At 42.0% G+C, this 17,087-nt stretch overlaps 1 protein-coding gene across 1 annotated transcript; it reads left to right on the top strand.

Moving 5' to 3' along the window:
* The first annotated feature begins 1,744 nt into the window (after positions 1-1,744).
* Positions 1,745-16,065, top strand: cldn7a (claudin 7a). The gene is made up of 4 exons (XM_034676667.1): positions 1,745-2,462; positions 9,419-9,583; positions 13,204-13,288; positions 14,962-16,065. The coding sequence occupies exons 1-4, from the start codon at positions 2,240-2,242 to the stop codon at positions 15,128-15,130; spliced, it is 642 nt and encodes a 213-aa protein (XP_034532558.1). The 5' UTR covers positions 1,745-2,239; the 3' UTR covers positions 15,131-16,065.
* The last annotated feature ends 1,022 nt before the right edge of the window (positions 16,066-17,087 follow it).

Here is a 17,087-nt window from a genome sequence, read left to right as displayed (position 1 = left end):
CATATGAATGTTTCTCACATCCGTATGCTGTGGTGATATGTAGTTAGTATTTGACTGTGTTGTGTTCAAGGCCTCTTTTTCCTGAAAAGTTTCTTTTTCGTTAGTTATTAGAGTTTAAAAAACGGGGTTTTACTTCCTGTTTCCTTTGATTCACAGCCGCCGTGGAGTGAAACTTCAAAGGACACACAGCGTCTTGTGACGTCACGCTGTAGGGCGGAGCTTATTACAGTGGCTTCACAGGCTCTGGCTGCACAATGGCGGCACCGGGGAGAGGGTTTTTTTTGGCTTCAGAACCGTACAACGGGTAGAGGCGGAGCAACGCTGTCCATTTTTATTTACAGTCTATGGGGAAGACATGCAGGAAATGGTCAACCGGCCGAGAATCGAACCGGCGACCCCTGCATCGAGGACTGTAGCCTCTGTATGTGGGGCGCTTAGACCGCAAGGCCACCAGCGCCCCAAAAAGTAGTGATTTCAACAAAAACCTCACCCTGCTGTCTTCTAACTACGGAGCTCCTAAAGTGACATGTGCAGAATTTTTTTTTTGGAAAGTATCTCGTGCGTACGAGATACTTTCTCGTGCGCACGAGATACTTTCTCGTGTGCACGAGATACCAAGTTAGCACTGGAGATCAACCAGTTTGGATCTAAAAATGACAGTACAGCAGTTAGTTGAGCTTTATTTCAACCTTGGGCTGCCTTGTATCTTGTTACATTTATATACGGACTGTTCAGTCTGCATTTACGAACTGTTTGTAATTTGTGAACCTCACTGCATTTGTGAATGGAATTTTTGAGACTGCAGGGCAATGTCTGTAACCAATCAGATGTCTCACTCCTATGCAGCCAATCATAGTGTAGATTCCAGGGTATGTGGTTGTGAAGCGATCCCTTTAGCCATGCCCGAGACCAGAGCGCACCGAGACCAGAGCGCACTGAGACCAGAGCGCACCGAGACCAAGACTAGTCGATATCATCCCGCATTTAGGCAGTTATTTAATGAGGACTATGTTTGATCCTTTGTTACAATGGGTAGCCTATCTGCTGACGTCTCTGCAAACGTTTTATCCTCAGCCCGTTACTGTATTATTGATCAGTCTGACGTTCGTTTACCTGCATATGAAAAGTGCTATAATTCCTTTAATTTGAACATTATACTGAAGAACTGATTTAGCTTTGGTAGCTTTGGTAGTCTTTGGTAAATCAAAGTGAACTTATTTTTATTGATCAGATAATATCTGTGGTAATAATACTGTTACATGTGGTCACTAGATGGCGCCCTTGCTCTTTGTATTGTACTGTTCTGTCAAAGGTTACACTGTGCGTGCAGATGTGACGTCATCACACAGTATTTGCGCCCTGTTATGTTAATGAAGAGGAGAGCAGGAGATTATGTTTTATGCCAGGATATTAATGATGAAACCTCAGTGTTGTTGTTCATGGTCTTGTTTGCTTTTGAAGGTCAGAAAGAGGCATCAGTGTCAGTTTCAGTCTGTTTCTCAGCTGGTTAAAAACTCCTCATAGTGCCTTTAAAGACATGAATAAACTTTAAAAAAAAAACATGCAACCTGACACAAAGCATGATGGGAAATAGAGTAAAATAAATATAAGAATGCATGTCCACTTAGGGCTTCTGTGCAAAACAACATACTTCTTAAAATGTCTTTCCTAAACAAAAGAAGCAGCAATGGTGTGTGAGGAAAAAAACTTAACTAACAAAAGTATGATGAGAAATGAGGCAAGATTGGCCACTACATGTAGGCTACAGCTTCATAAGTATACATAGCTCCATTAAAGAGCATTAAATGTTACCATGAATGATGTTCTGTTGCAGGTTTGCATTGAAGAAGATGTGTTTGGTGCGTGTTATAAAGGATGAAGAATGTGACAGTAGAAAAAGGTTGGGAGTTTCTAAAGTGGAGCTTTGAGGTGAAAGACAACCTGTTGCTTCCCTGGAAGCATAGGGGACATTTCCCAGCAGCGACCTCAGAGCACTCCTTCTCCATGCATCAGCAGGCAGGACAATTACACACCCACTTGACACCATCACCCACATCTCGGATCATGCCCATCCCCGCGTGAAGACCCCCGGTACACAGCTCAGGAGCGCCTCGGACAACACCAGCAGCTTGTATTGCTTCATTGTAAAGCTGATTTTATAGTAACATCTTGGAGTTTCCAGAGGAGGAGAGAGAGCAGGGTTCATCCAAGTCAAAAAGGCGCACAGATTTTGGAGACGATGGCTAACTCCGGGATTCAGCTGCTGGGATTTTTCCTGTCTCTAATTGGCATCGTTGGTCTGATCATCGGGACAGTGTTACCGCAGTGGAAGATGTCAGCCTATATCGGGGACAACATCATCACAGCAGTGGCCATGTACCAGGGACTGTGGATGTCCTGCGCCTTCCAGAGCACCGGGCAGCTGCAGTGTAAAATCTACGACTCCATCCTGCAGCTGGACAGTAAGTGTCTCACTACGAGTTGAGATTAATAATTAATCATCAGTCATTGTGGTTAGAAGTTCACTTCTCAAACTGCTAACTCCTCTCAGCCTCACATTAAGCTTCTCCACCTGCTCCGTCACCTGTGAGACCTCAAAGGACCACAGAGTATCACATAGCTGCCTCAGGGTATGGAAAGCCAATCAGGCCATAATTACACGGACGCACTACAGTGATCAGTAACATATCCAAACAGTGTGGCTTTGTTTTCTCCATCAGGCTTTCTCTGCTTCGTTGATGTTTCACAGATTTATCCTATTCTTGAAGCAATACTGAGAAACCTCACCCTCACATTGTTACATTCTGGGAAACCCTCCCACCCAACCTCCTAACATTTCTTCACACCTCAACACACACACACACATACACACACACACACATATATATATACTACTGTAGATCAGGGGTATTCCACTTAAATTGCAAGAGGTCCAGTTAGGGAAAATTTCTTGAAGCAAAGGTCAGAAAGATCATAATGTCTAACTATGTATTGTGATATACTGTATCTGCATTTAACCTGACTGTCAATTTAAATGAATTCAGTGCAATTCAAAACTTTTGAGCCAGGGTTGCCAACTTTGAGTGTCTAGCAGGAGATGTTTATGTCATGGACCTCATCACACTTATTTTAATCACACAGGATTGAACAGAAGAATGATCAGTAGTGGACTCAGGCTGCTTCAAGGGGCAGGGGAGAGGGAAATAGAACAGCACTCCCTTTCAGACCTGATACCCAAAATTTAGGATTCATTTAAACATATTGAGGTAGAGGGGGGTCTGGGGGTCCTCCCACAGGAAATCTTGGGGATTCAACACTTAACTCCTGCATCCTGGTGAATATCTATGTGACCATTTGTGCTGGAAATTAAATTATGAAAAAGGAAAACACAAAATGATTGATATATAAATAAAAAAAAAATGAATTCAAATCCCTGAATGAAGTTTACATTCCAGTAGAATATGATATTATTTTTCATGAGGTCTCTTTAAAACTAAGTAGTTCAATTTAAATCAGAGGTAAAAATAAATAAATAAATACTATAACTGATGACACGTTTAGATCAATAAACACTCTCTGAGGTGTTAAACTAAACTCCCAAACCGATGGCAGTCAGGGGTCCCAATCATTCAGGACTCACTTCAGATCTGAGTCTGTTTGTTCAAAACCTTCTTGTTTTGTCTCATAATGACGTTTCACGTTGACTCTTTTAATAAGTGCCATGGTTTCTGAACATATGAGATACGCTGGTTTAGCTCTCTCAGTGGGAAGTATGAACAGAAATGAGTCTGTCCATTCTGAATTAAATGCTCTATTTTCTCAGCACACTTTTGGGTCACTAGTTCCTTGTTTTCTAAATTTTCTCCAGAGCAGTCGTCTGTATCGCTCCATTACTCTGTCTCCCTCCTCTGTTTATCTCCCTTTGTTTTCTCTAACTTTATCACTATCTTTCTTTTTCTTTCCACCATCCTTTCCCGTGTAACTTGCCTCTAACTCTCTCATCTGTCTGATCTGTACAGTCGCAATGTTTAATGTCTGGAATGCACTGACTTGATTGGCTGAGTAGTATCACGTGGGATGGCTTAACTTGCATGCAATTGGTCCATACGTTTCCTCCGCCGGTAAACCACTACCATAAAGACTGCAAAATCTGCTCCGGTTAAAACAGAAGCACCCTGTCAGATTTTAAATCAGAACCCTCTGTTTTGGCTGTCGGTCCGGGTCTGTATGGGGCGGCTACTTGGTCCAGACCCGGACCGCGGCCCGCCAGTTAGTGACCTATGCAGTTGCTGGTGCCAAAGTTTCAAGAGCTAATCTGGTAATCCACACACTGTTAAAACGAAAAAGCTGTGAAAACTCAAAATTTCAAGGCAACTGTGTGCACTAGATTTTTGAGTTTTGAGGCTAATTTGGAAATCTTACACTGATGAGTTTTTGTTGAGATCACTTATCATTCATATGTAGTGTAACTTAAAGTGTTGAGTTCTACATACTAAGAAGTGAAAGTTGTGCCAACTTCTTATTGTTTGTTCAGAAAATGTTCTTTTGTTACTGCACGTTACTGCACCGTTTTCACTCCTGCAATGTAGCTAGCTAATGTTCATGACGGCTAACTGTTGGTAATGACCATGCCTTATTAAACTAACTAAACAAACAAATTAAAGCTGGGGTTGGTAATCAGATTTAGATCCACTTTTTGTTATACTGGTTAAAATGATCTTTATGTCCTGATGGTAATCAATACATAATGTGTTCTTTAAAAAGAGTGAAAAAAAGCTGCTATCTACAGCTGGAGTTAACCTGGGAAAACACCAACCAATCCCTGCCATCAGGAGCCAAATGATGAAACCAATCAAATCAGAGATGGCGCCACATGTGGGGAATTGAGAGTGTGGAAGACCCCTGTAGATTTGAGTTGGAGACCCCATTCTCTGCCTGAAGCAGACTCTAATAATTGAGCCGAGCCTCAAACCCATCATTTAAAGGTTTACCAACCTAACTTATGAAATGAGACCAACTTTACAACAAACTTAATACAAGGAGTTGAGATAACTACTTTGATGTAGTTTAAAACAAAATGGAACATTTTTTGTTTACTTAACCAAAATATCATTTTCAGGCCAACAATTTTAAGTTTTCATTTTTACACTTTAGTGGTAATTCCTGGATGGCTGAAGTCTTGAAAAACAGGAAACTGGGAATATATTTATGTGTCTGTATTCTTTGAGAGTGTCAGGATTACCATTACATAAAAACACAAGACTTGCTACTAAAAGATGTCGCCAGCTAGAGTACTGACAGTGAGAAACCTGCAGGCTTCTGACCTCACTCAATGACACATTAGAGGTTTTCAAGCTGTCAGGGAAAAGTTACAACCATCTAACCATTGAACAAAAGAATAAAGATAATCACTACTTCTGATTAGAGATCTAGTTTACATCTAGATACTTCAATCTCAGAACCCATCCGTGGAGACGATAGCCAACTTCTCTGTATTTGTCAGTAGACAGATGTAAACAACTTCCAGGTGAGACGTCCTTGTCTGTGTGACTGTGTGTTCAGATCAAAAGTGGAATACAGTCTTCTTGATACATCTGAAAACAAACCCTGGCCTTCTGGCTTCAATATAACAGTAGTGACTGTCTATCTGTTACTAATGAGCCTCAGTTTCACTGTAAATAGTACTCTTTAAGTTAAAGCAGGCTTCTCTCTGGCTTGTTTTAATGGTATGAACCTGTTAAAGAAACACAACTTTCTCATGATCAGAATCATAATTCAGATACACATTAAAAATGCAAGCTTTTTCACGTCTGCCCTCAAGAAGAGAAGAAAACAACTTTTAAATTGCTCGTTATATGAGTACAGGTCAGATCAATCATTTCTGATGCGTTCAAGGATGTCAGGAAATCTTAGTGCTGATCGGCTTTTCTGGTACAGTGTCAAGCAGACTGTCATGTTGAATTTTTGGTTTGTGAGATTGTCACTACAGTTGCATCAGCTTCATATGAGCTTTGTCAAATCACTTACTTTGCAATATTTATCCGTGGATAACAACATGCAACAATACATATAAAGATGAATATCTGCATGCTGGACGCCAGAGAGAATAAAATCAGCAAATATTAAATAACATCTTTTCAAGTTTGAGGAGCAATCACAATGTTTGAAGTCTAAAGTTCTGCATCTTTTACTTAACAAGAGAAGAAGTCAGGACAGCCCAAAGTCTCAATCAATCAATCTTTATTTGTATAGCGCCAAATCACAACAAACGTTATCTCAAGACTCTTTTACAAACAGAGCAGGTCTAGACCACTCTATGTTAAATTATGAACAGAGAACCAACACCAAGACAGGATAAGATCCAGTCCCATCTTTCAGACAGGACTCAGTCTGATCTCATCTTAATCCACCATGAGCAGAGCACTTTGCAGCGTTTAGCAAGTTACAGTGGCAAGGACAAACTTCCTTTAACAGGCAGAAACCTCCAGCAGGACCAGACTCATGTTAGACACACATCTGCTGAGACCGTGTTGGAGAGAGGGATAGAGGGAGATGAAGAGAGAGAGAGAGAGATGATAGAGATGAGACAAATAGTAGTGTTAGTAGGCCGTCTAGAGGAACCTACGAGCCAAGGGAGCTCAGGGATTCCAGAAAGGTCTATGGTTAGTAACTTTAATGGGACAGGGAGAGTTAAAGTAAGTGATGAGGGGGTTGGGGAGAGAGGGGGGAGACAGGATCCCAGTGTGTCAGTTTCCCCGGCAGTCTAAAGGCTGATTTATACTTATGCGTCTCCCCTATGCAGCAGGGGCTGACGCAGACATGAGCACCACATACTTGTGAGTCGATGTGTCCGTGACACACAGCAATTCCCCGCCGAAACTCTTGAGGGCAGTGTGGTCTCTCTGATAGCCGGTCGCCTGCTTCCGGCCCCGCTACGATCTCTGTTTACTTTTCCACAGAGATTCAGAGCGTGTTCTGTTAATCTACAGCTGATACATGTTGCTGTTTATCATACAGACATGATTACATGAAGAATAGAGAGGAGGAGATGAAATACACGGCCGATGAGTGGTGATCCTGGAAATGCTGGAAATGCAGGAAATACAATGTCGTCGAGCGGACCAATCACAGGGCTTGCTACCGCGTTGATTCTACGGGAGGAGCTGCACGTCAGCTAAGTGTGTAGGCCTCTGCGTAGGTATGGAAGCTACGGGGACCTCCAGTGTAGGCTGATGCAGAAGTATAAATCAGCCTTAAGCCTATATCAGCATAACTAAGAGCTGGTCCAAGCCTGAGCCAGCTCTAACTATAAGCTTTATCAAAAAAAACCGCATCCATAATCTGTCTTGTATCAAATCACAACAAACGTTATCTCAAGACGCTTTTACAAACAGAGCAGGTCTAGACCACTCTATGTCAAATTATGAACAGAGACCCAACACCAAGACAGGGTAAGACTCAGTCTGACCCCACCTTAATCCACCATGAGCATTGCACATCGCAGTATTTAGATAGTTAAAGTGGTGAGGAAAAACTTCCTTCCAGACTCATGTTAGACAGCCATCATGCCTCGACTGAGTTGGGTCTGGAAAGACAGATAGAGGGGAGTAAGAGAGAGAGGTGATAGTGATGAGACGAGTCGTAGAAGCTGTTGCCGCTGGAGTCCAGCACGTCCGTATCAGCTGGAGTCCAGATCGTCCGCAGCAGGAGGACGTCTACGGCAGCTCAGAGGAATCTACGAGACAATGGAGCTCAGGGACTCCAGAAAGGTCTATGGTTAGTAACTTTAATGGGACAGGGAGAGTTAAAGTGAGTGATGAGGGGGTTGGGGGGAAGAGGGTGAGCTAGGATCCCAGTGTGTCAGTGTGCCAGTTCCCCCGGCAGTCTAGGCCTATAGCAGCATGACAAAAGCTGGTCCAAGCCTGATCCAGCTCTAACTATAAGCTTTATCAAAAAGGAAAGTTTTAAGTCTACTCTTAAAAGTGGAGAGGGTGTCTGCCTCCCGGACCCTGACTGGTAGATGATTCCAAAGGAGAGGAGCCTGATAACTGAAGGTTCTACCTCCCACACTACTTTTAGAGATTTTAGGTACAACTAGCAAGCCTGCATGTTGGGAGCGTAGAGTTCTAGAGGGGTAATAGGGCACTATGAGCTCTTTAAGATACGAGGGTGCCTGATTTTTAAGGGCTTTGTAGGTTAAAAGAAGAATTTTAAATTCTATTCTTCATTTTATTGGGAGCCAGTGTAGAGAAGCTAACACTGGAGAGATGTGCTCTCTCTTCCTAGTTTTAGTCAATACTCGAGCTGCGGCGTTTTGAACTAGCTGAAGAATCTTTAGAGACTTATTGGGGCAGCCTGATAAGAGGGAGTTACAGTAATCTAACCTGGAGGTAACAAATGCATGGACTAGTTTTTCTGCGTCGCTCTGAGATAGGAAGTGTCTAATTTTAGAAATATTGCGCAAGATATATGCTAGAGCTGCAAAACTGTCATGTGCATGTCAGAGATAGAAAAAGAGAGTTCACTTGTTTTTATGAAAAAGACATTGAGGCACTTATTAATGTGCCAACACTTACAGGATTCATATTGAAACTGTTGTGTGTGCACAAGTAATCATGAACACGTGTTTCATCTGTTGTTTACTGTGCCGTAGCAATAATAACAACAACAGTGTGATAGACAGGATCCTGCCTCTGTCCGTGTTTACAACATAATCAACCCCACTGTTTCCCATGCCTCCCCACTTCATAGAGTGACCCTACACCCCTACTCTTTCTCTTCCTCTCCCCTGCAACTTCTTCCCCTCTGCCTCTCTCATCCCTCCATCCTCTCCTCTCTGCTGGAGGGTTTTGTTTGTTTGGGCAGGGCAGGGATGGCCTAGACTGGCACAGACTGGTTCTAGGTGGACCGAGAGGGGGGAGAGACAAAGAGCTGGGGCTTACCCTGTGCAAGGTTTATAGGGTCAGGAGGGAGGGGGGGGACTGATAGATGAGGATCCCTACAGTAGTGTTTCAGCCGAGCAGGCCCCTCGAACAGCAACAGATGGGAGGAGTGTGAGATGTGTTTCTTTGTCTCTCTGTTTGTGTGTGCTGGTGTGTGTCCATGTGTATCCCATGGTTTCTCTTCCAGGAAAAGCTCACAGTAAAATCTCCTGACAGGCTAATGTGAACGTAATTCACAACCCGAGGACACACACACAAAGCCTCTCTGATAGGTGGACTTTATTACTCTTTCCTTATCATTTCCCAGTAAGCGCTGGACTGATTCCTTGACTTTGTCCACTCTTTGTGTATTTGCATACTGTTTTTTATTCCTAACCTTTCTCGCTGCACTCCCACATTCCAGGAAACAAAAGACCAGATATGAAGAGCCTCCCATAACTGAGCCACTTTTTCCCCCTCTTTTCCACGTGCCGCAGGTTCCCTCCAGGCAACACGTGCCTTGATGATCGTGGGTATCATAGTGTCCATTGCAGGGCTGGGCGTGGCCTGTATGGGGATGAAGTGCACCACCTGTGCAGGTAGCGACAAGCTACGCAAGTCCCGCATCGCCATGACAGGGGGCATCATCCTGCTAGTGGGAGGTGAGAATGCAAGTTTCCTATTTCCCGTCCAAGTTAATCCACTTCCTGTATTCCAACCAAGCTGCAACGTCTTGCTGCGAGAATTGAAGCCAATGCGGAAGTGTTAAAAACTGCAGTTCATCAAGTGTCCACTAGAGGCTGGCTGCACAAACACCATTCAAAGAGCCGATCTTTACAGCAGAAATAAACATGTTTACAGCCTGGTTCAAAAAACGAGTGTAGTCTGGATAGCTCATTTCACGATCTGAGGTAAATTTTTTCATAACGCTGCAATTTAGAAGATATTAAGATTATGAGTTTTCCATTATGAGAGGCACAGCTGATTTGATTGACAGGCGGGAACATTATAACTGTTGGCTAGGAGGCTCAAAGCCCGCCTCTTTACATCAAACTCACTCGACAGAAGGTATGTTGAGTTCAACATTTCCAATGTGGCTCCCGCCGACGATTGGCTTCAAAACAGCGCTTCAGAAACAGATGGGTGACGATGTGGATACTACATATGTAAAACCGGGCTGTATGGCGTTCTTTATCAGTGAAAGTAGCATCATAGTAAACACGCTCTTTCTGAGGTGTTATGTGGTGTTTACTTTCACAGTTTTAATGCCAAGAATCACATCCCCTCATACAAATGTTCCACTTTAACACGTTTGTTCCTGAAGCTTATTGTGGGTGCACTCTGAAGGGAGAAATACTCACTAAAGCAGCTTTCTTCTCATAAGTGCTGTATCATGAAGGGTTCAGCCATGCTTTCTCTAGTGCAGACCCTGTGCAAAAATGTGTCCAGCAGTTGGTCTGGTTAGGCTTAAAGTGCTCTTAAGTGATAGTTTTGACGGATTCAGGACTTTTTAATGGCTCTCTTGACATCTCTAAAGGTGCATTTTGAATCACAGATGTGTGTGATGTTATTGTGGACGGCGGGCGGAATAAAAACACTGCGGTTAATCTACCAATCAGTCACTCTAGCAGGGGCTTTTTAGGGGGGAGGTTATCTACCCGTGAACTAAATTTAGACCCTGGGTCCAACGGTCGAAAGGCATGTAGTTCAGGGTAAAGTTCCTAGTTCCTCCTGTCGAAAAAACGCCTTAATGTAGGAAACACTTGTAAACAAGTCCAAGCTTAATTCAGCTGTAATCTAGCATGCAGACATGTGGGTTGCTAGTTTAGATGAGCAGTATGGATAGGCATTTCAAGCCACAATACTATTTGATAGTCTTTGGCATCCATTCAACTATTATTCAAATTATCCCCCCACACACACAAACACACACACCTGTCCCATTAACAGCCCATTTGTGTGGCAGTCTCGTTAACCAGCAGCAGGACGAGGTGCTGCTAGTAGCAGCACTGTCAGCGTTTGTCTTGACCTTCATGTCGGTGTTTCTGTGTAGCAGCCAAGCGGCAACCTCTGGTCTAAAAATATGAGTCAATGCGGAAGTGTTAAAAGCTGCAGTTCATCGAGGATCCTCTTGAGGCTGGCTCCGGAAGTACCGGAAGTCACATACACATGAATGGGGAAAAGACGATCTTTGCAGCATTAATAAACATGTTTACAGCCTGGTACAAAAGATGAGTGTAGTCTGAATAGCTAATTTCTCGATGACCTCTCACTGTGAGGGGGGTGAATTTTTTTCTAATTCGGCAATTTCGAAGATATTGAGATTACCAGTCTTCCAATGAGAGGCACAGCTGCCTGTGGGAACACTGCAGCTGTTGGCTAGGAGGCTCAAAGCCCGCCTCTTTACGTCACACTGGCTCGACAGAAGCAATATGGCTGCCGCAGCCGATTGGTCTCAAAACAGCTCTTCAGAAACAGATGGGTGACGTCACGGATACTATGTCCATATTTTTTACAGTCTATGGTAGCAGCGTGTGTGTTTATATTTTACAGCCATGCTCAGTCTCTGGAAATATGATAGACTGTATAAAAAATGGACGTAGTATCTGACGTCACCCATCTGTTCCTGAGTGCTGTTTTGAAGCCGATCGTCGGCGTCAGCCATATTGGAAATGCTGAACTCAACCAGGCTTAGTGTGAGGTAAAGAGGTGGGGTTTGAGCCTCCTAGCCAACAGCTATGTGTTCCCACCTGTCAGTCAAGTCAGTCATGTCCTTATTTGGGCAAAAACTGGTAATCTTAATATCTTCTGAACCGTCACGTTATAAAATAATTCAGCCCCCTGTACAGTGTGTGTTGATAGAGAAATTAGCTACGTAGACCCAAGCTGTCTTTTGAACCAGACTGTAAACATGTTTATTAATGCTGTAAAAAGTGTCTTCTTTGAATGGGTGTGTATGTGGTTTCTGGTGTTTCTGCAGCCAGCCTCAAGCGGACACTCGATGAATTGCAGTTTATCACACTTCCGCATGGGCTTCATACTTTGAGACCGGAGGTTGCCGTTTGGGAAATACGTGTGGTAGTAGTGTGAGTGTGATTCAGAAACAGAGAAAATTGCTGCAACGGTTGCTAATGTTTCTTCTTCTTTAGCAATTTAATGCAGTTAGAATTCTTCTTCTTCTGTTACTTAATGCGGTTTGCAAACAGCTTTAAGACGCTGTGTAGCCACCGTCTGGCAGGAATACTGTATTACAACCAGGCACCGGTAAAAATGATGAAAATTTGTACTTTTAAAATGAGAAAATGTTCTCTATATATTAAGTAACTCTTCGATTTTTAATAAGTGAACGAATATTTGAATATTTGAAAATCATTGCCCATCCATGATGAGCAGTTGAATCATGCGCCCCATGTACAGAGGCTACAGTGCTCAAAGTAGGCGGTCCAGGTTTGATGCCTTTACAGTAAAGGCCAACATGCTAATATTAAATGAGTGTTATCTTTACTGTGCTCTCATTTTTAGCTTAGCATTTTAGCATGCTAACATTTCCTTATAGCACAAAAGACATACCACATTTAGCAGACATTGGCCCTGAACACTATTTGCTCTGACATTAAGTCTGTTTTACTGTTGTTGCATCTTAAAGGTGATCTTGAGGGTCTTGAAAGGTGCCAATAAACAAAATGTTTAATTATTATTAGAAGTTATTGGATGATTCCTCTTTACATTGATCACCCGAGTGGTTCCAGTTCGGGACAATAAGATGCACACTCTTTATAAATGCTCCTAAATGCTACAAATGAAAACACTCTATAATGTCCTTAGAGCTACTTTTCTAACCTTAGTTAAAAGCTAACAGGTGAACTTACTGGTGTCGCTACATGTTCAGCAGGGGGGCAGGTCTCTCCTGGGTCCTGTGATAATGAATGCATCCCTGGTTATGTAATCCTTCATGAAACCCAGCCAAGCTCAGCTCCTCATCAAACATTTGCTCAGATCTTGTGTACATCATACAGCAGGTAGGAGGAGGTTTGATCCCTGGTCCAGAAAGCCTTCCTCCCACTCTGAAGCTCCAGAGGTCTTCAGTCCAGTCCTCGTGGCACCGAAGCTAACAAAAGAGGCCTAATGGTTCCAAAGAGAGCTCAAACACTAAAAGCTAATTGTGCTGGAGTCAGTAGCTAGCTGCCTGGTGCATATAGAGGGGATAAAAGCTAGTGTATCAGGTTTTGATGATGTGCTGATGGACTGATTGATCCTTGTTGTTTACTTTCTCTCCTCTCAGGGCTCTGTGCCATCGTGGCGTGTTCCTGGTTCGCTCATAATGTGATCCGAGCGTTCTATAATCCCTACACTCCCGTCAACACCAAGTAAGGAACTCAAAGAACATGCTGTGTTAGCAAAACAAAGGAAGCATAGCTTTGACTCATTCTACTTTTTAAAGAGTTACTTTCATATCGTCTGTTAGAGATAACCTTACAGACAGGAGATGGTTAGCTTAGCTTAGCTTAGCATACAGAGTGAAAACAGCAGGGACAGCTATCTAAGTTAATATATACCTCCAGAGTGGAGAGGTAGTGTAACATAAAGAGTCAAGACATGAGGAAACAGCTTCATGCCAATAAATAGAAACATACTCAGGAGACTACCTAGCTCAGCTTAGCTTAATTTAGTGTAACTTAGCTTAGTTTAGCTTAGCTTTAAGAGTAGAAAACACAGGAAACAATCTAGTTGGTTTTATTGTATATAGATCCTGATGTCCCCAAAAAAAGTTATTATTATTATTATTATTATTATTATTATTATTATTATTATTATTGTTATTGTTATTAATATATTATCATTGTACTTATTAGTATTATTATGATTATTATTATTGTTATAATTATAATAATTATTATTATTATTATCATTATTATTATTGTTGCATGTATTTTTTTTAAATATTTTTAATTTCTTCTATTTTAAGTTGTTTTTATGTACGGCACTTTTTGTTACTTTGTCATTGTATGAAAAGCGCTTGATAAATAAAGTCTGATTGATTGATTGATTGATTGATTGATTGATTGATTGATTGATTGATTGATTGCAACAATCATGTGGGAACAAGTTATTATCCTGTGCGCACAACTTGGTTTCTTTCTGCTCAAGATAACAACTTGTTCCCACTAAATAATAATATTGTGCACACGAGTTATCTTGTTGGAACAAGTAATATTTTTTTGTACGGGCGACAATAACTACATTATAATTATCTTTTGTGCACGTATTTATCTTGTTGGAAAAAGTTACTCATCTTGTGTGCACAACATCATTTTCATATAGGGACAAGTTATCATCTTGAATGCTTAAATTGATATCTTGTGCACACAAGTTATGTGATCTTCTGTGCAGAGTATAATTTTCTAGTGGAAACAAGATAATATCTTGTCTAAACAAGATATTTTTCTTGTGTGCACAAGATATAACTTTTTCACTTTTTTCAAAATTTGGGGAACAGGAATTTGTGATGTTATGGACAGGACAATTTCATGGCCTGGTGCAGTGAATCCTTTTTTAATACTCACAATCCAGCTCCCCACATTAATGTCAGACAGATACATTGAATTCTCCAAAGAAAGGTGGATATGTAAAAGTGTTTTATGGAGAATGAGTCAATTTTTTCCAAAGTTCTTACTTTTATTTCATAACATTTGATTAAATAACTGCACTCTTATTTTAATAATTTGTTATTGAATAAGAGCTTTTGTATTTTACCCTGTGTATTACTATTAAAAGGCAGAACGTTGACCATAAATACATACATTTCACCTTTTCTTGCCTAACATGATATATAAACAGCTGATGAGTTGGCCGTGTAATGACTAGGAGCTTGTGAAGCCTCATAGCTAAAGTTAGAGATCAGATATTTCTTTGCTGCTAATGTTCAAACCTGCTGTTGTGGAAGATTAGCCAAACTATTTATTTTCAACCTAAGATGAAGGGAGAGACATTTTATCTTTGAGAAATGAATATTGAATCAACTCAATCTTGTCCTCCTCAGGTTCGAGTTTGGTGCAGCCATCTTCATCGCCTGGGGGGGCTCCCTCCTTGACGTCCTGGGCGGTGCCATGTTGGCAGCTTCATGTCCCAGAAAAAAACACGTCTCCAAGTACCCGTCCATGGCCGGTTCCCGCTCTGGTCCCCCGAGCAGCACTAAAGAATACGTCTGAGAGCGACCCCCTTAGAACTTGACAGTGGAACAGGATCTGAAAAAGGCAGTCTGGCTCCGGTGAGGAATGAAACTGACGTCCGTAGAGGAGATTGTCAGAGAATCGCTGCAATGGGACTTTCTTTCTTTTATTCTTGATCTGGCAGGCCTTTGATAACCCCTTCATTATCATACAGTTGTTTCATGAATGATGTCTCTCATCCCGTCCACACATTCAACAATTGTTTACAAGTGATCTTCACAAATGCATTATAATTGGATCCCATTACTTTATAGATGAGCCCCTCTTCTTGAGTTGTAGCCTAAATGGTGGATTACAGCCAACAATAGCACCTCTGTTTTAGATCTAGCATCTATTGGCGTCTGCCGTGTAATTGAAGGTAATTAATTTCAGTGTGTTGGTCGAGCTCAGTGTGACAGGGACACATACGCTGTTTTATTCAGCCTGTTGTTGGTTTTAAGATAGACGCTACATTGAGTAGGGTGTGACTTCACACTCCGGCTCAGTGTGTAGGGTGATCAGATCATGCAGGCAGTTTACTACAACACTCACTACAGCCCCCCCACCCACCCACAGCTCTTCATACCCGTGTTACAAACCCTGCTTGCATATGAAATATTTTATCATGTAGTCACTGTCCCTCTAATAGCCTCCATATCAGCCACTATGACATTATACTGCCTCTATTTATTTTTCACACGTAGGATGAGGTTTTGCTCCTGTGTAGGTTTATATAATTGGTAGTTTGCTGTTGCCCAGTTCTAGCTCTCAGAGATGTGAAGTCATATTTTGAATAATCTCTGAACAGTGTGGGCCGTTGTTTTTAAATGTCATAGTTTTTTGTACACTGTAGCAGATGAAAGTGTCATGAAAGATGAATTTAATGGTTTTTTAACATGTCCAACATACCTAAACAATAAAGATATTGAACTTTGTGAAGCTTGTGGTGGTGATGGAAACTGTAAAGAGTCCTTTTTGTAGTTTTTAACACCTTGAATGTATTAACTCTAAAGTGTGCATGGTTCCTGTCTCTCCTGATTTGTCCTTCACACATTAGTTGTGTTGTTGCACCAAGAATCTTATCCTGCAGCCTAATGTGTCACTAATCATGAATATTTCAGATAACTCTCATTTTAGGCTTAAGGACAAATTCCATCAGATCCATGTCTGGTCCGTCTCCAATCCGTCACGGCACCAAATCTGATAGGTTTCTACTCTAATCAATGTGTAAACTTCCACTGGACCCGCTCTGTTGCGTTCCGGCTGCGTCTCTGATCCAGCAGGTCGGAGTCCTCCGGATCAGATACTCAAGACTTCTGTTTTTGCAGGATGCCGGAGCACGATGCATCAATCTCAACAGAGCAGATGGAGCGGGACAGGAAGTCAGGTTTCACCAAAACAAAATGAAAACATCTGGTTCATTTTCAGAATAAAACACTCTGTGTTATCACCAGATCGTATTTCACTTAACTACAACAACAAACCAAAGTCATGATGAGCGGAGCCAGGCCTGGAGTCGACAGGTCAGAGGTTTTCAGAGGACCAGAAAGACAACATGGATGAGGAGAGGAGGAGGAGAATCCTTGATTCAGTGATTACCGCATGAAAACCTCGGTCACATGACTCCAGCTGACCGGAGGTCCTGCTCCATGCTGCGTTCTGAAAACACAACAGGTGCGTGTTGACGGCAAGAGAGCACGAAGCTGGAGCACAGCGGGTCGGAGACGGACCAGACATGGATCTGATGTTAAAATCAGTACCTGTGTGAATGTAATAAATGAAGTATGCCTTTTAAATCAGTTAAGTTCAATAAAGCAGGGGTTCCCAAACTTTTCAGCTCCCACCAAAAACATTTGTGCCAAAGACTTGCGATCCCCACTGTCCCTCAAAGTGATTTAATGTTCATTTCGCTGCAGAAAATGACCCTACCTATATGAGCATGTGTCTGTGTTTCCTG

Source organism: Notolabrus celidotus, chromosome 23 (assembly GCF_009762535.1).
Source record: "Notolabrus celidotus isolate fNotCel1 chromosome 23, fNotCel1.pri, whole genome shotgun sequence".
Taxonomy (NCBI): domain Eukaryota; kingdom Metazoa; phylum Chordata; class Actinopteri; order Labriformes; family Labridae; genus Notolabrus; species Notolabrus celidotus.
This window is presented reverse-complemented; position numbering and strand designations above follow the sequence as displayed.

What these genes read in the sequence shown, in the direction of transcription:
- cldn7a (XM_034676667.1), top strand. Translation starts at nt 2,240, where the DNA reads ATGGCTAACTCCGGGATTCAGCTGCTGGGATTTTTCCTGTCTCTAATT. An exon ending in CTCCATCCTGCAGCTGGACA is followed by an intron (nt 2,463 to 9,418) that starts GTAAGTGTCTCA and finishes CACGTGCCGCAG; the next exon opens with GTTCCCTCCAGGCAACACGT. An exon ending in TACACTCCCGTCAACACCAA is followed by an intron (nt 13,289 to 14,961) that starts GTAAGGAACTCA and finishes TGTCCTCCTCAG; the next exon opens with GTTCGAGTTTGGTGCAGCCA.